This window comes from Typopeltis vanoorti, chromosome 22 (genome assembly GCF_054136105.1).
Source record: "Typopeltis vanoorti isolate ZY-2024b chromosome 22, IOZ_Tvanoo_1.0, whole genome shotgun sequence".
Classification (NCBI taxonomy): domain Eukaryota; kingdom Metazoa; phylum Arthropoda; class Arachnida; order Uropygi; family Thelyphonidae; genus Typopeltis; species Typopeltis vanoorti.
Window position 1 is genome coordinate 87,586,946 of NC_143570.1, and position 19,670 is coordinate 87,606,615.

A 19,670-nucleotide genomic window follows, 5' to 3' on the forward strand; every position below is an offset into this window, starting at 1 on the left:
TTCACTCACATTCTTCTTCTTTCTATCACCAACCTCAGATCCTCTCTATAGTTTTACCGATGAAAGTATGCTTCACTCTTCATTTGATAACCACTGTCTTAAAGACTGATCTTCTTACCATTCTCCAGTGACATGACGATCATTTAGAAAACTGCAGTGATGCTACAAGAACGCAGTCCTGTCTTACTTGCCGTAAGAAAAGTCTCACTTCACTCTCCATGTACATTTTTACAATATTCAGACCTCCAGCCAAGATCAGATTTCTCTTGGGTTGACTTAAACTTCTATCTTTTCTGCCACAAACATGTCACGTCTATAGTCTTCACAGCCTCCAAAAACTTAGTATACTCTTGTATTCAAGACACGACTTCTTGCCTCTGCAACTACTCACACTGTATAAATCCCAAATTCACTCAGCCTGATGATACTATTTAAACATTTGGAAATGATTCACCAAAACTACTCTAAGAATACTTAATTCACAAGGGTAAGATATGATTCTTCTCTCATAGACTCTAGTTGTTTGCTTCCTGATAGATGTTCTGTATTGTCTTTTCTATGAATATTTTCATTGGTGCTACTTCAACAAACTGGTCACCATCATTCCTCGGCTTTCCTCTAAACATGCAAAAACATGACAGTCATTAACAGTTAAACAGTTCAGCTTTAAATTTATTGAACCAAATTCTCATCTTCCTATTTTATTCCATCTGTCTATAATATGAGTTGGCCTTCTCCAAGGATTACAACCTTCAGTTCTTCAAGAAACACAATAATTTCCTCTTTTTTTCCTAATCACGTGTTGACAGATGTCACTGAGAATTTTTGGTTTCGCAAGTTCTCATATGCATTGGGTTGATATATAACAAGATATTTTTGTTACATTGTAACATTTTCACCACTACTTCCGTGACTTGCACTATCACTTTATCGGCACTTTCATTGTAACCTTGTTCAAAGGTTGATGGACTCTAAACATATGGGTATATGCAGTGACCATAATTAATGAACTGGCTAACATCCAGAACAGGGAACAACTTTCATGTAATCATCAAAATTGATCTTCACCACATCTCAACATTCATTATCTTAAACTAATATTCAATTTTATGATCATAACGTATCAAAACTGCACACGATTATTTCTAAGTAAAAATACTAATTACATAAATGCAAATAATCTGTTCTCTTATTCCTTAAGCCTTTTCAATAATCATACACTTGGATTACCTTGAATTCAAACAGGTAAAGTTTGTTGGATTGATTTTGTCAGCATGGCAGTACATGCACTCATTCTGAAATTTATTCATCTATATGGTGCAGGTTTGTTAAATAAGAAAGAAGAATGCATGTACTGCTATGCTGCTAGAATCAATCCAACAAATGTGATTTGCAAAATTTAAACATAACTATGGAGTAATGTGTATGCCACAGTAAATAACTTTTTTATTATGTAAATATTTTGCCTTATGTATCATAAGACATCATCATCAGTACAACTATTGAACAATAACAATAATTGAATTCAAAAAAACAGTAGTGCACATGCTTAAATTGAAATCCCTCTAATGCAGTAGTGAGCTATATGGGACTCATGCAATTCCTTTGTTAAATTTTTCTCAAATTTGCGAGCCCCTTGTTCATGCTTACTTTTTTATTTTTTTTACATATTAAGCGACAAACTCATACAGTAACCTAACAAAAATTAGTCTATTCGGCAATGTGTAGATTATTTGGAATTATTGTTTCAACTCCTCTATAACGAATGCACCCAAGTTTGCAAATAATATAAGCACATGCACTATTTTTTCCCTTCTGGTAGCCAATCATATGGTAAAACCAGTAGCCAGTAAAAGGTTATAAAAGTTTTCATTCTTATTATATTTTAATAGTTAAAAAATGTTTTTCTTATGTAAGATAAATTAACACAGTTGATTGTGTGCAAATATTTCATGTTTAGGTCATGAAATATTTGTTTAAAAATGATAGCCTTTAGAGGCTGATTGCCCTCTCATACTTTTTGATTGGAATTTGTACACAAGCTGTATTAATAAAAGTTTTCGTGTGAAATACAGCTTTTTTTTGCTCGACGATTCGAGCCCTTTGTTAAAATTTCCATAGCTCACCACTGCCTCTATGTATACAGTTACTTGTTCATGGATTAAAACTGCTGGGCTGAAATTAAATTAAATTAAAATGTTATTTAATACAATTGAGGATAACAATTTCCCAAACTTTTGGAATAGTGAGACAATCGTTCAATTAAGATTAGGTCTATGAAGTAAGGCTTCAGTACTTCCTTTATATAAACGTTTATGTTTATGTATGGATCTGTGTAGTTGTTTAGCCATTAGATCCTGTGATTAACATTTTCGATTCCATGTTATGCAAGGCTAGATTTGTAAGGTTTGATAAGGCAGATGTGGTCTTGATGTTCAGAGATTATGCTTATTTATAGATCTTCCTGTTGGTCCAAAGTAAGACAATAAGTTTTAAAAGAGGTAAACCGTGAGTAGACATAACTATACATAAAAATATAACGGAAAAACTCACGTAGAAAAATTATTTAATGGTATAATTTTCGCCCGTGTGTCACAGGCATCTTCAGTACAATTATTTTTTATGTAAAGTAAGACAAATTACACAAACATGGTACTTTATATACACCAGGTAGCATCATTGCTATCTGGTGTATATAAAGTGAGATTTTATATTGGTGAGAGTTTGTTTTTTTGGAGACGGTAGCAAGTTGTGAATTTAGTAGATGGTTTGTAAGTATGTAATTATGAAAAAATATCGATGAGTTGATATTTTTTCATAATTTTTGCCAAATGTTCAGAGATGCCTCTATATGTGATATGATATTTGAGTCCTTTGGGCTTCTTCATGTCTGGGCTGATTTGCAGGAGTGTGGTTAATTATATTTTGGGTTGTTATTGGATTATATCCATTTAGTAAGGCTGTTTCTTTGATAATTTCTAATTCTTGTTTTAGAGATTCTTCAGAACAAATCTTGTTTGCTTTGAATACTAAAAATTTTATTATGTCATATGGATATAACAACCTGAAAAAGTTGATTTGCATAACCTTCTCCATTCCTTCACAGTCCACTCAATTTCTTCAATAAAAAAAATTCCATAGAATTTCATACAAGGATAAAAGACAATAAACTAGCAGATACAGACATGTTAGTAAGCTTTGACATTGTCTCTTTTCACTAATATCCCTCACAAAAAGACAATAGCATTGTTAACCCAAAAATTTCCACTGGACATAGTGGAATTATTCAAATTTGCAATCACATCGGGTTACTTCACATGGAAAGCTAAAATATATAAACAAGAGGAAGGAACAGCAATGGACTCAACCTTATCACCTAACTTAGCCAACTTTTTTCTTGAACACCTACAAGATAAAAATTTCATTCTAGACTCAACAATTTGGCTAAGCTATGCCGATGATGTCTTTGTAGTTTGGAGTCACAGAACCTGAACTCTACTCATTTCTACAAAAAATCAACACCCTGCATCCTCATATCAAGTTCACACTAGAAAAAGAATCATCAAATGTGTACATCATTTCTTAATGTACACATCCAGCATAAACAAAATGGATTCATTTCCACTTCCGTCTACCGAAAATCGACTTTTTCAGGTAGTTATATCCATATGGCATCATAAAATCTTTAGTATCCAGAGCGCACAAGAATTGGAATTATCAAAGAAAGACAGCCTTACTAAATGGATATAATCCAATAACAATCCCGAAAAAATTAACTACTCTCCTACAAATCAACCCAGACAAGAAGTCCACGACTCCTATACCATATACTAAAGGCATCTCTGAACGTTTCGAAAATTATGAAAAAATATCAACTCGTTGCTACTTAAAAACCCATCAGCCAAATTCACAACTTGCCTTACTTTGGACTTATCAAACCTCACAAATTTGGTCTTACACAACATGGAATTGAAAATACAAACCATAGAATCCAATGGCAAAATGCTAAGCTACTAAATAGATCCATATATAAACATGAACGTTTATATAAAGAAAGTACTGAAGCTGTACTTCATAGACCTAATCTTAATCAGAACAACTGTCTCACTATTCCTAAAGTTTGGGATATATTATCCTCAATTGTATTAAATATTTATCTGCTATATTTTAATTTAATTTAATTTCAGCCCAATAGTTTTAATCCATGAACATGCGACTGTATACATTGATTCCAATATATGCATGCGCAGTACTGTTTTTTGAATTCAATTCCTGTTGTTGTTCGATAGTTGTACCAATGATGTCTTATGATACATAAGACAAATCATAATGAACAACCAGAAAGAAAGCTGGAAATTCAAATGCATAACACTGATCATGAAGTCAATTGAATAAATTCATATGGAATAAGAGAGAAATTAGTTGGAACACTAAATTAGCTGAATACAAGACAGTGTTCAAACCCGTTTTAACTTATGGATCTGAGAGCTGGGTTAGAAATAAAACACTTGACCAAAGACTAGATACCACAGATATGAGTCCTGAAAAAGATTAGGGGTGTGAACAGATGGCATCAATGGCAATATCATATTAAAAACGAGGATGTTAGGAAAGAACTTGACATTGTCAGCATCCAGGAATGCGTTAGCAGAGCTAATCTCAGGTGGTATGGTCACTTAAACAGAATGGGCGAGGAAAGATTAGCAAAACAAGGGTTCTCTGTCAGGTTGGCAGGAAAATGACCCAGAGGAAGACCGAGATATAGGTGGATTGATACAGTACAAAGTGCCTTAGACAATAGAAATATAAGATCTGATAATGTTGGAGTCTTGACAAGTAACAGATTGATTTGGAGGAAAATTATAGATAGGAAGTTAGTAATGATGTAAGTTTTTCATGTAGTACTATCATATCCTGTACACCCCCTTCAGGGTACATGTCAGGAATTTGATGATGATGAATCATTCTCACACACTTTCTCTCAGTTCAATTGTACAAACAATTAGAGATAAATATATAATGAGCTCAATTAAGGTTTAACAAATTTATCTTGACAATTATATAGCCGAAGTTGTAACATCACACCAATCCTCAACATTTTAAGCAACTAGAAATAAACTTTCAGCACTTTTGAGTGAACTAAACAAGAAGATAATTGTACTAATTGCCTGTTCTGCATTCAAAGTTAGGGTATTAATAACCAACTCTTTTATCTTCATTATGAGAGAAGAATTAATTAATTTTAACTGAGGAAAAAGAACAGACCAGCTCCTAGTAGCCAAGAGAAAATTTAGTTAGGAACTGCTTCCTTTCCTAAATGAAAAATACAAGTTCTCGTGTAACATAATGGAAGTATGTGTTAGTTTCTTCTGTTCCAGTTGCCCTAAGAATTACCAACAGTCCTTTATTTCAGCTGAACAAATTCCTGTAAGAAGTAGCTTGAAAATATTGGCATATACCATTTGCCATTAACAGACCACATGCCCATGCACTTCTTAAATAAAACCTCCATTTCATTCCTTAAATTTAATGCAAATTCTGGATCCAAATTATTCCATACTTGAATTTACTTCATTCAGTGCTACACCTCTTCTTTCTTTCTCTGCCTTCTAGCTGTTATTTTTCTCTGTTGATAGTGAATGAAACACTCCATGACGTCATGGCGATTGCATCAATCGCATCTGGATTCTTTGCGCTCTCAACATGCTTTTGTACAAAAGTAAACATGTAAAAGTAAACCACATTCCGCTTTAGTATTTTCTTTCTTTATATGTCTAAAATTTATGCATACTGAAAAAAATTTGTTTCGGGAAGCACTCTGCTCTGATGTCAAATAATGGTAAGTGCTAACATTATATACTCTACCAATTATTTTACATAAATGTTCGCTCTTGGCCACTTTTACATTGTCAATATTTTTAAAAATAACTAATAACTATACATAATTATTTACAATTATCTTATTATAAATGGAATGTACAATGGGGGGGGTCTGGAAAGTTCTGATAAACACCTAGAACAAAAATGATATTAAAGCAACTGATATAACCACAAGAAAGAACATATCTTTATAAAAATTTGTTCTTTTTCTTTTAGGATATATAAGAAGACATAAAATTAATTTTTGTTCTCGGTGTTTATCAGAACTTCCCACCCTCTCCCTCATATTTTATTTGAATAACTTATTCAAGAAATACACAGCAGATGAGGATTCACAAGTGTATAGTAAAAATCATTAAAGGTTCAACTTCACATTACTTGTACATGCCATTAATCGTGTCTCTATAAAATTATATACCATTAAAAAAATCTTTGCAGAATATCAGTGTGTGTGTGCACTTTTCTGTATATATTCAATTTTTTATTATACCAGTTTTGTTATGCTGCTCTTAGCTGTTTCTGTTTATATTTCATCCATAGTGTTGCACAGGCATACTTGAACCAGAAAAGACTGGATGCAGAAGCCAAACAGCTGCATGTCAATGCTACACATTTTTCTAAACAGACAGCTCAGTGGCTGCATTTAGTAGAAAATTTTAATCAAGCTTTAAAGGTTAGTCTGACTAATAAATAAAAATAAAACTACAGTTACAATGCTACACATGTTTCTAAACAGACAGCTCAGTGGCTGCATTTAGTAGAAAATTTTAATCAAGCTTTAAAGGTTAGTCTGACTAATAAATAAAAATAAAACTACAGTTACAATATCAAGGGCTCCTTCTATGGTAATAACTTGACTAAACTAAATTGCAGTTTTAGTTTCATGAAATCGTTCTGTATTTATTAAATAGTTTGACTATTTAAAATAAACATGTAGTTATTTTAAAGACTATACTTAAACTTTTATGGAGATTGTATTGTTAATCAAAATGTAAAATGAAAAGTTGTACATAGTAAGTTTGTGTGATAACTGTCAATCCTTGGAAGGCAAACTGGATAATAGAAAATATTTTGTATTCTAGTGTTTTGTTCTGCATCTGGAATGTAAAATTTTGTAGCCACTTAATATTGTAATATGTATTTGTTACCATGGATGTATTCAAATATTAAGTGATTGCCAAAATTTTCATTTTGGTACTAATTCAGCATGCTTATCTTTAACTTTTGAAATTACTTTTTTTAGTAAAAAAAAAAAAAAAAAAAATCAGCTAATGCCTTTTTATTCCCCGTATACGGGGAGTAGGCGAGGCCATTTAGCCCTATCTAACTTTTGGAGACTGAGTGGGCAGTTCAATCTCCACTGGTACCAATCAGAGATAGATGGCCCAAGGCTATCACTAATTAAGCGGTACTCAGTGAAGAGAGACGGCTCAAATGTGCCGCCATCTCGTGGTCCCTAATCCTAACACAATATATTTAATGTCTGAAATAATGTGGGTTCTACGGTCGATTTTCTTGAGTTTACAGGACGAAAAACCCGAGTTTCCGGGAGGAAAAACCTGCTTGCCTGTGCCAGAGATCGACTAACTCGGGAACTGGTCGAAAAAAGGCTTAGAAAAATTTCCTCTAGTCGCCGACTAGACTCGAAACCAAGTCTTCCTTCGTGCGGCCAAGCGCGGTGGTTGGCAAACGCCACATCCACTGAGCTACACAGGCTCCCTACTTTTTTTAGTATACTATGTATATTATGAAAATAAAAAAATAAAATTCATCTGCATTGCCAATTTGGGATATGGAGTAAGATTTACAAACTGATGAGTGGCAGTAAAGAAACAGGAAGAAATCTTAGGTTTTGAAATTACCATGTAGAAATACAGTTGTTACTATATGCAAAGGAAGATGCAGATGATATGCATCAGTAGAAAAAAGTGAGGAGGTTTTTGGTATTAGTTAGCTAGAATTGATTTAAACTTCTAGATATAATGAGATTAATGCCTGTAATGTTTTATATAGGTGTGTGTGTGTATATTAAAGATACCCAGACCAGTTTTGACCTTTATTTAGGTCTCATCAGTGGGACCAGCCCCTGGAAAGATACCAAAGTTGAAGTAATGCAAAAGTCATATCTTATATACAAGTAGCCAAAAGGTGCTAGACCTTATTAATAAAAATCTCTGGATGAGAGAAAGATGTAGGAAGTTTTTTACCTTGGATTTATTATACATTAAGTTTGTCATAATCACTGACAATTTACTATTTAAAAAGTCAAGTTATTTTCACAGTTAAGAAGGGGTGTACGGTTCCACATACACCCTTTCTTAATTGAAAAATTTCACACTTAGCTGCTTCCAGGTCAAGAGTATAGAATCACTCTCACAAATCAAAGGCAAGGTAACCATTGGGTTACGTTACCTTGGCTATGGACAATTTCTTTAATATCATAATCAGATCCATCCCAGAACTCTTGAATCTTGGGTCACTTTCTGTCATGTTTCAAGTAATTAATTCTTAATAGGTGCATAAATCAAATCCCCCTCCTATGTACCTCTTTTTAATCTATGAAACAGACTGGAAGGAGCCAATAATGCATGTTCCTCCCCCTGACAGTTATTATTCACCATGCTCACCAAGCACAAATCAAATTCATGTCATCTCTCTTTCTTCCCCATCACCTTTCCCATAGCAGTAACTGGCCATATTATTTTGTCCTGCTGGCTTATCTCACATTAGATAGTTTAGATGCTCTCCCTCCCTATCAAATTTCTAATGTTGATGACACACACACGTGTGTGTGTCATATATATAGAAAGTTTTTTACCTTGGGTTTATTATAAATTAAAGATACCAAGAAATTATATACTCTAGTTTTAATCCTTTTCCCAAGGAAGCAAAACAATGTTTTGCATGTGAAATATATTCACGTCTGAGCTATTTGTATATAGAGGCTAATGACTTCATATCACTTGCCTTAGTATGTATCCCATGATGCAAAGCACACATTTTGGAAGTGTATAATGCTATGCATAATGGGAAGTGCCACTACCCAGATCAGTTTCGACCTTTATTTAGGTCAGAATGCTTCTATGCTTCACGTGGAAGGGTAACTGTAACCGTATGGAAAGCAGCATCAAATTTTGAGAGGAAATCCCAGAGTTCTTTCGCTATGTAGTAATTAAAAAGAAAAATGTAAGAAAGGATAACCTTAATAAATATAGGTGGTTGAAGGTTACAGAATCAGAAGAAATAGTTGAATTACTGAGTGAGCACTTTGCAAGTGTGTTTCATATGAGTGAAGTTAATGCAGTTAGAATAACCGAGTTGGATGAATTGAAGGAGTTTAAAATATGAAGGAATTATAGTGTGATTGATTGGAATATTGATCCGTGTGTTATTAAAAAAAAGAAAAATGGCAGTGCCATTAACCAGGTGTTACTAGATGCACTCACCACTTCAACAGGAAAGCCGTTTCACTCACTCATTGCTCTATAACATAAAAATATCTCTGACCCTCATTTGCACACAAACTTAACTTCCATAGATGCTCCCTTGTCTTCTCACTAACTTTTCACATAATGAAACATTTCATCAACCAATATCCTATAATGCCCTTTAAGAAGATCATAGGTTTATTATAGATTATACTGGTAGCTACACACATCAGTTTTTGTACCACCCTTGTACAACAGGACTATCCTACTTTTCTCTGTAAGATTATTCCTGAGCTGAGGCTCAAATTATAAAGAGATGTCAAGGGACTAACCAGTTCTACTCAATATTCCTTTAGCATTCATATTCTGTCTGTTCCAATTGCTAAATTCTTATTGAAGCTATGCAACAGCTCTAGAACCTCTTTGTCATGCACCTCTATCTCTTCATCCAATGTAGTGGTAGCACTGTGCGTGCACCATGTTACATACACCTGATTGATAGATAGTTAAGTGAGCATTCGCTATTTGAACAATTGCATCTGCTTTTTCCACAAGAGGATGGGAGTGAAATGGATGTTCAACCTTAACGAGATCCAAGAAAATGATAATGTGCAAGGAATATCATGAGAATAAGGATGCTAGGAGTTACAAAATATATCAAGTGCATGTCAGAGAATGTAGTGTGATTTCTGTCTGCATTCATTGAAGTTATTCTTCCACAGTCATTCTTTCTTTTACTTGCAGCATAATGATAAAAAGTTCTAAGTTGTGTTTAGTCTGCACAGCCCATTTCTTTTCATTCTCTGACATGCACTTGATATAGTTAGTAACTTTTCACATCCTTATTCTCATGATATTCCTTGCACATTACCATCTTCTTGGATCTCTTGTTAATAAGGTTGAACACCCATTTCACTCCCATCTTATTTATTCTTTGGACTCTAGGGACACATTCAGATACTGCATCATTTAAACATGTTTTCAAAGCTTCCCATGCACTGCTGATAAGCTTTCCACAGTAATTGATGCTATAGGACCGAACAGTGTATTGCGCTTAGTTTTTGTCATAATTTCCAGCTTTGTAGTTCAGCTTGTCCTGATTGGATTCATATACTTAGATACTTCCCAGGTTAGTATAGTATGATCACTGTCACCAGTTAAGTCATCCATGGTGATTGTCTGACACTGTAATTTGGCAGTGCATTTCATCATCCCCAGCAACTGTACCAACAGGACTGTAGCAACACTTGACCATATTGTCCTGTTAGCTTCCACCTTACACAAAATAGCCTTAAACTCACTGCTGTTTGGACCATTGTTAGTGTTTTCATGAATTTCTACCTCTAACTGATATCATTAGTAGTATCTCTCCTGTCTGTCTGTCTGTCCAAAAAATACTATACCCTGAAATAAACTTCGATGTTGGAAGTTTATTTTCCACTTGGTTAGACTATAATAAATTTAGTTTAATCCTTTACCCAAGTGTAGGCAAACAAAGTTTGCGCCTGAAGTATCTTCAGGACTGAAGTAACTCGTAGTAAAGGTGGACCAAGCTCTCATCACTCCTTGTCTCAGTATCTCCCATAATGCAAAGCACATCTCCTTGTGGACATGTATAAAGCTATGCATTAGAGGAAGGGCCACTACTCAGACCAGTTTTGACCTTTATTGAGGTCTCGTCAGTGGAAGGCAGACCCAGAAGTGGTGATACTAAGGCAGAAGCAATGGATAGGTCATATTTACTTATACGAATTGCCAAAAGGTGTACCACCTTATTATTAATTTACTAATAATAAGGTGGTACACCTTTTGGCAACTATTATTTTCAGCTTGGTTAGACTATAATAAATTTAGTTTAATCCTTTACCCAAGTGTAGGCAAACAAAGTTTGCTCCTGAAGTATCTTCAGGACTGAGGCAATTCGTAGTAAAGGTGGACCAAGCTCTCATCACTCCTTGTCTCAGTATCTCCCATAATGCAAAGCACATCTCCTTGCGGACATGTATAATGCTATGCTATTCCTCCACATCTTATCTTTACATTATCTCCTATTTTTCTGCCCATTATCTTGGTCTTCTTTGTGTTAATCCTTAGTCCGTACTCTTTACAGGAGTTTTCAATTCTTTGATCAATTTGTTGTAATCCATTTTCACTTTCTGCCATCACCACTACATCATCCGCATATCTTAATTAATGATTCTTCCATTTATTTTTATTTCTTCTACATCCTCAAGTGGCTGTCTAAACATCTGTTCACTATAAAGGTTAAACAATAATGGTGATAACTTGCATCCTTGTCTAACTCCTCTCTCCACCAGGAATTCTCCTGTTTCCTCTCCATTTACTGATGCTGTTTGTGTCCAATATAATCTTGTTAAAATTTCCAAGTCATAAGAGTCAATATCAATATTTTCTAGAATGTCAAAAAGCTTTTTATGTTTCACTGTATCAAATGCCTTTTCAAAGTCTAGAAATCCCCAAAACAACTTTCCACCATGGTTTAGTATTTCCTTTCCAAGAATTCTTAGACAAGTTATAGCCTCTCTAGTTCTTCTGTTGGTTTGGAATCCGAATTGTTCCTCATTCATTTCTTTTTCTATTTTACTCTTAATTCTGTCCAAAATTATTTGTGCCAAAATTTTTGCTGTGCGAGTTATAAGACTTATCGTTCTAAAACTCCCATCTTTTTTGGAATGGGGATAAAAATTGATCTTCTAAACTCCTCTGGTAATTCTTGTCCCTCATAAATTCCGTTAATAATTTGCCATAATTCTATACCTTTTTCACCTATATTCCTTATAAGTTCTATCTGTATACTGTATACCATCTATTCCAGGGGATTTTCCTTCATCTTTTGAATTGCTAGATTCAATTCCTCCCTCATGATGTACAGCTTCTGCCCACTATGCTCTTTCATTTGATTTTCTCCTCTTTCTCTGTCTTCATAAAGTTTACTTACATATTCTTCCCATCTCTGTAATATCTTCTCTTTTTCTATCAGAATTTCACCTCTTTCATTCTTAACTGCTCCAGTCCTTTGCATCTTTCTCCTTCCTGTCATCATATTAATGTTTTTATAAACACCTTTTATGTCATTTCTTTCTGCCTTTGTACTTATTTCATCTAACCACTCTTCCTTTTTCCTTCTTATCTCTCTTTGTATCTCCCTACTGCTTTTTTCTCCCCTCTGTTTTACTATTAACTAACTTTCTTCTTTGTGTTATTTTCCTCAAAATATTTTCCATCATCCATGGTTTCTTTTTTTGGCTAAATGTAATTCTGTAGCAGTAATTATGCTTTCCTTCAGAATCTTTCATTTTTCACTTACATTTTATGCTTTCCTTTTGTATTTAATTGCATATGTGTAATGGAACTATGATCAGTGTATTTTGTACACTAATCAAAGAAAATTAAAGTCTTCAACTTAGCATAGAAAATTATTAAGAAAGATTTAAAAAAATCCATTATTTATAGCCAAGTTTTTCAACTTGGCTATAAATAATTATTAATTATAAATAATCTTGAAAGACAGCTATTAAGCTCTGTCTTTCAAGCAACACCAATGATATAGAACTAGCATATATTCTATATCATGGAATACTTTATATCCCAATCTAATGACCTAAAAGTGTTCTAGATAAAGAACATTTCTTTCAAACAAATAGTTAAGGATATAAATCTGTCTGTATTATTTTGTGATGTGCATAATGATATAGCTATGACTCTTGGCTTTCTCTTTTGTTGCAGGAAATAGGTGATGTGGAGAATTGGGCCAAAAGTATTGAAGCTGATATGAGAACAATATCTAGTGCTCTAGAATATGCATATAAAGGTATATACTAATTTCAAAACCACTTCATTGCTTTAAATTGCTATACAATTAGGCTTTCATTGGGCTCAAAATAAATTTTTAAATACATAATTTTGAAATTGCCATTTTCATTGCAGTGTGCTATTTATTTGACACAATAAGCAAGTTTTATATTTGAACACAGTAAAACAACATTTTAAGGTGTTCTGGTTCTTTGATATTTAACAGTCGAGATATAGAGGGTCACTTAAGGTCAGAGCTAGATAACTGGAAGAAAAGCTGCACAAAGCCTGTAAGGAATGTAGAGTGAAGACTGAGGCTTTTGACCAAATTTCTAATCTTCACATTCTTGTGGTACACCCTGTTATTAGATTTCTACTTGCATATTGAATAAACAAGGTTTGGCTGGCATTTTAGCACTTAGCTGGCCAGTTTCCTGCATTGGCTTAAACCCAAAACAGAATGATAATACAATGATGAAATATCATGTTTGCTAATTTTACTTGATGGTTAAACAAGGCCTTTCCCCACCCACTGTTTCAGTCAAAGGAAAATGCTGAAAAGTCAGATACTGAAACAAACTACTCAACATCAGTAAAATTAAAGATAGATATCATTAGTGTAAGAAGTATCAACAGAAAAGTAGAAAGTGTAGATAAATAAGAGAAGTACAAAGTGAAACAGGCAAGATGCTTTTAAATAATAACTATAAAATGTTATACAGGAAATAGTGACAGAAAAAGGAAGTAGCTGGAGTATTCAACACTAAGAAGAATAAACTTCTAAAATATAAGGTAGTTTCAATAGTGATGTGGAGAAGTTTCAAATAGGAAATTGGACAACAGGTTTTTTTGTGCTTATGGTCCCATACAAAGCTCGCTAAAGAAATAGAGGAATTTGTCATTAAAGAAAGCAGATGACACAAAGAAAAAGGGAAAGTTGCTCCTTATTGGAGGTCTAAACAGCAAATAGTAAGAAATGAAAATCAGATGGAAATGACATGAAAAATATGGAGAAAAGAGAAATAATGATAATTGCTAATAATAAGTGGAAAGTACCTGCTTGATTTCTATTCATGATATGGACTAATCATTACTAACATGTTTCAACATAAAGATGTGCACATATTTGCACAGAGAGAAGACATAAGAAATGTCTTGGCCCTGAAATAAAGAGCCAAAGGCTTGACTTCAGCAATGCAAAATTATTCAAATTAAGTGGATATTGAATCCAACATTATTTCAAAGCCGAATTCATGAAACTACAAGAGTTTCATGCCGAATATAGAAACTATAAAAGTTTCAGTGGATCAAGTGCAAGCAAACCTTTCATGACAGGGGCAACTTGTTGTAAAGGTGGAGTAAGCGCTGATCAATTTCCTTAGTATTTCCCTTAATGTAAAGCATATCTCCTTGTGAACATGTATGATGCTATGTGAAGCCTTTGGCTCTTTATTTCAGTAATTCTTAGTGCCTTTTATGATGTGACACCTTTTAGCAACTTGTATGGTAAAGTATAACTTCAGCATCACTTCAACCTGGGTATTTACATCTGGGTCCACCTATCCATTGATGAGACCGGCACTACCCAGACCGATTTCGACCTCAACAAAGGTTGAAACCAGTCTGGGTAGTGCTCCCCCCATAATGTATAGCATCATACATGTCTGCAAGGAGATGTGCTTTACATTATATGAAATACTAAGGAAAGTGATCAGAGCTCAACCTTTACCATGAGTTGCCCCTGTCATGAAAGGTTTGCTTACACTTGGATCCGCCGAAACTTTTATAGTTTTTTTATTCGGCATAAAACTCTTGTAGTTTCTCTATTCAGCTTGGAAATAATGTTGGATTCAATATCCACTTGTCTTGACTATGTTATTTTTGATAGCAACATCTTTGTACTGATTTAGTATAAAAAAAAAAAGTATACCAGGGGATTTGAAATAGGAAATAATCACCATTTAGTTTCAATCGGAATAAAAATAGGTATCATGTTGGGGGGGGGGGTAATGATAATCCTGTCCATGAGAAATTCAATCTATTGTACATTATATTGCATTTAGTACCACAGAGGGGCAGAAACTTGTTAACACTGGATTTGAAGACGTAAATTGTAATCTTTAGGAAATACATAAAAGAGAACATTGAAAAGACAGCAGTAGAAGAAATTGTAAATTGTAATCTTTAGGAAATACATAAAAGAGAACATTGAAAAGACAGCTGTAGAAGAAATGAATGAAGATGAAGAAAGGTGTTTTGTGATTCAAGAGTTAAACCATCAAGAGATATTGTAAAGCTGCTGCACATATGTAAACAGATTATGAAGAGGGTGGGGGAATTATTGATATCAATTCTGATGTATCAATATATATTTGTAGAAAATGCCACAACAAAAACTGAACATCTGTTTAGTTTGCTGGCCTTGGAAGACTGAGTGATTAGCATATTTAATCTTCAACCAACAGGTCACAGGTTCAAGTTCCCCCATGGACAAGTATACTTGTGATTGTCTTTAGTAGCAAGATGAACTTCATTGCCTTTGATTATTTGGAGGCCTGAAAGGGCTTCAAAATGTTCCATGATTAGTCTCTAGATCAGGTTAATAGATTATGCAAAAAAATAAAAATACAAAAAATATATAAAATATCATCAAATTCCTGATGTGTACCAGATAATTATTATAGTGCCACATGAAACGTTACAGACTTTCGATCAATAATTTTCCTCCAAATATCAGATCTTATGTTTCTATCTTTTAATGCACTTTCTACTATATCAATCCATGTACATATTGGTTTTCTTCTTCTTCTGGGTCTTTTTCATGCCAAATCCGGCAGAGAACATTTGTTTCTAATCTTTCCTCTTCCATTCTGTTTAAGTGACCATACCACCTGAGATCAGCTCTGCTAACACATTCCTGGATGCTAACAATGTCAAGTTCTTTCCTAATATCCTCATTTTTAATTTGATATTGCCATTGGTGCCATTTGTTCACACCCCTAATCTTTCTCAGGACTCATATCTGTGGTATCTAGTCTTTGGTCAAGTGTTTCATTTCTAACCCAATTTTCAGATCCGTTAGTTAAAATTGGTTTGAACACTGTCTTGTATACAGCTAATATAGTGTTGACTAATTTCTCTCTTATTCTATATAAATTTATTCAGTTGATTTCCTACCATACCAGCTTTGTTGATTCTATTGTCTATTTCCATATTTAATTTACCATCTTCACTAAAAATTGTGCCTAAGTAGCCGAAATGTTTTATTTGTTTTGTAGGTTTTCCATTCACAATGCAGTTGATATTTTCAATGCTTCTGCCTATTTTCTTTGTCTTGTCATTGCTGACTTCATACCAATCTACTAATAATCAACAATGCTGGAAAATCCATATTTGACAGTCATTTATTAGTTGAGAGGCTTCAAGTTAGCATAGAAATTGAGTGTTAATAATTTTTTCCATTACTTTTGAAAGAACTGAAGTCAGTGAAACTAGATGATAATTAGAGAGCATAAATTTCTTGTCCTTTGGAATGGATTGAATATGTGCTGATTTTCAATCTCAAGGATATATAATAATGAAATAAGAGAGAGTGAAAAGGGTGACAGAGAACAGCCAACCCTGGAACACAAATCTTGTACAGTTGAAGACATCATCAGGATCAGGACACCTTTTTTTTTTTGTATGAAATTTGGACAAGATTCTTCTGTTTCCTTTCTCGTCTGTAATCAAAGTGTGTATTGAATGTTGCATTGTCCAGAATGTTCAGATTCCAGACAATGCAATGCTTCCTTGAACTCTCAAAGTTCAGTGTTCATGGCACTACAAACAGAGGTCCAATGCCAAACCAGAAAAAACAGGCCCATGACCATCATACTGCCACTTGTGAATTTCGTAGTTAGGGTTACACAATCTGGTAAGAGACGTTTACCAGGCATCCACAATGCCTGTATCTTCCTTCCATGCCTATATCTGCTCGGTAAAGGATGTAGAGTGATTCGTTGCTCCATAACACAGTTGCCCAAGCTTTCACATCCCACTCTACAATGCTCCTTGCACCACTGAAGATCACACTGCATGTTGGGTTGAGTGATGTAAGCTTGCATATTGCAGTCCTACCATGGAAACCCATGTTGTGAGCCTCAGTTCTAAATGTTTTTGTGCAGATTCGTGTTGTAGTTGATGCCTGGAACTCTGCATTCAATGTGTCGGCAAACATATTATCCTTTGTAGCACCCTCTAGTCACATTCAGTGAGTGTGGTGGGTCATCCACTACAGGTAGCACTTGCTGTGACTCCCTGTGCTTCCATCTCAGTATGGTAACACTTATTGTTGACCTGCAATAGCCCAATTTGTCAAACAGATATGCCTCCAATATGGCATCCTATCACAACATTGTCAGTTCACCCAGACACTATTGTACTGATTGGGAGCATCATATTCCTCCAGTTTATACTATCTATAAACACATGATTTGTTACATGGCACAATGCACACACTTTGCCCATATTAGTGTCTGTTGACTTCTTTCCAAGCAGTGTATATAACTTGCACCTAAGTTGTAAGTCAGCAGTTTGAACTGAAAGAAATACAGTAGGATGTGAAATCAGGTGTAAGACAAGAGTACATACCATCTCCAGTTATTCTTCATCTATTTGGATCACATTTATGAAGGTAAGTGGCATTGAACCTAATATCAAAAGTGGAAATAATGAACTCAGCTCTACGTTTTGCACTTCTAGGTTAATCCAGTATAACTCTTCAACACTACTATAGCAAATCTAGTATGAAAATCAGGGAAAACATAAAAACAAGGAAAACAGACATTAGGTATTTTGAATGGTAAACCTAGAAACAAGTATAATATTTAATTGTACTTGAATAGATATTCAAGTACAATTTTTGGTGAAAATGGCCAATTAAATATAGAAGTAGGTAACAGAATATTCTGTTATAGTGGTAAGCAGTTGAATAAATTTATATGAAATAAGACAGAAATAAACCAAACACTAAAGTAGCAGTATCCTTCCTTCTGACCACTTGCCTACACACAGCACTGTTGTGTCATAGGTCTTGAGACCTCTTGTGTGTGGGGCTTATATATAGAATTACAAGACAGTGTTCAAACAAGTTTTAACTAATGGATCTGAGAGTTAGGTCACAGTTGGACCAAGAGTGGAGAGTGAACAGATGGCAATCAGTGAAAGAATCTTGTCAAAAATGAAACTAAATAAAGATTTGTGTGTATTGTCACTTAAACAGAATGCAAAAGTTAAGTTTAGCAGAACAGACACGGCATGAAACATCCCAGAGGAAGACTATTATCTGGTGAATTTATGCAGTTTATGGTACCTTATAAGACAAAATGCGAGATTTGGCAGTGCTGGAGTCCTGACAGATAATCAGTTAATTTACAGTAAAATTCTTGATAGGTAGCTTAATTATGTAATATTACTGTAGTATCCTCTACATGCTTCAAGGGTATACAGTAGGAATTTGATGAGATACAGAGGAAAAGTGTGGAAAACTATATTCATCACTAGAATATTAGTTTGCCGCCATATAAACTGCTGTACAATTTAATTTTTCCATGCATAAATTGATTTATATCCTCATAACAATTTTTTATCTTTCAGAAAGCAAAGCATAACTGAATGAACTTTGAGGGAAGCATTATGGAAATTTCTGAAATGAATGGGATTGTTTTTGATTTTCTTCTGTTTGGATATGATATGAATGATACCATTTACTGTTTCATTTTCATTGGTAGGTAAATTATTAAAACTCAAAAACATATCTCAGAAATAACAAAAAAAATTTTTGTAATATAGTGGCTATAGGCAAGTGTACAGTGTACATATAGTTTCCAGAGGGACATAGCTTTTCCTTCTTTGTATAAGGAATTTAAGTGTCTTATGTAATATTCTGTTATTTTGACTAGCAGACATCTGTTTTCTAGAAATCTTATGATCTCTTTCATTCTCAGAGGTTAAAGCAGTAATGTGTAATTAAATTTAATAAAGTGATTCCTGTTCATTTTCAGCTATTCCTGATATTTTTCTAAACGATATCATAATTTACCCTATCATAAATATATTAACAAAATAACACAGTAGTTGCAATACATTTCAATACATGTAGCTCATATTCATCTTCTCTAACTGCATCAATTTGATGTTGCTGTCCATATTACATCATTTTTTTCAGTTTTGTGCACTACTGGAGACTTAAGGCTACAGTTATATTATGAGTGTATTTCCAAACAAGAATCTTGAATTTTTACTCTGATGGATAGCTGTTGTCTGGGTTTCAACATCATTTAACTAATTAGATGCTCCATAATATCACTAGCTGCAACATATCATGGACTGAAAAAAAGTTATGTCATTAACAAAATTTAGACATACTACTTTTGGTTTCTATTTAAATTTAGTGCAAATTGTGTTTTATCCAATTATTTACTAAAGTCACAATATAATAATATTCATACTCTTACAATTAAAAAAAGATGCATTAATTGTCATGTAATTTTAACTAAATTGTTAGGA

The 19,670-nt window shown here is 33.9% G+C and overlaps 1 protein-coding gene across 1 annotated transcript in view; it reads left to right on the forward strand.

Annotated features, from left to right (window-relative positions):
• Window positions 1-19,158, forward strand: part of Blos1 (biogenesis of lysosome-related organelles complex 1 subunit 1) — a 41,630-nt gene extending 22,472 nt beyond the window's left edge. The window contains exons 3-5 of the mRNA XM_090411910.1: window positions 6,421-6,553; window positions 13,056-13,140; window positions 18,759-19,158. Of these exons, the coding sequence (XP_090268036.1) occupies window positions 6,421-6,553; window positions 13,056-13,140; window positions 18,759-18,772 (232 nt within the window). The 3' untranslated portion in view covers window positions 18,773-19,158. The remainder of the gene's footprint in view (window positions 1-6,420; window positions 6,554-13,055; window positions 13,141-18,758) is intronic.
• Window positions 19,159-19,670: the final 512 nt, after the last annotated feature.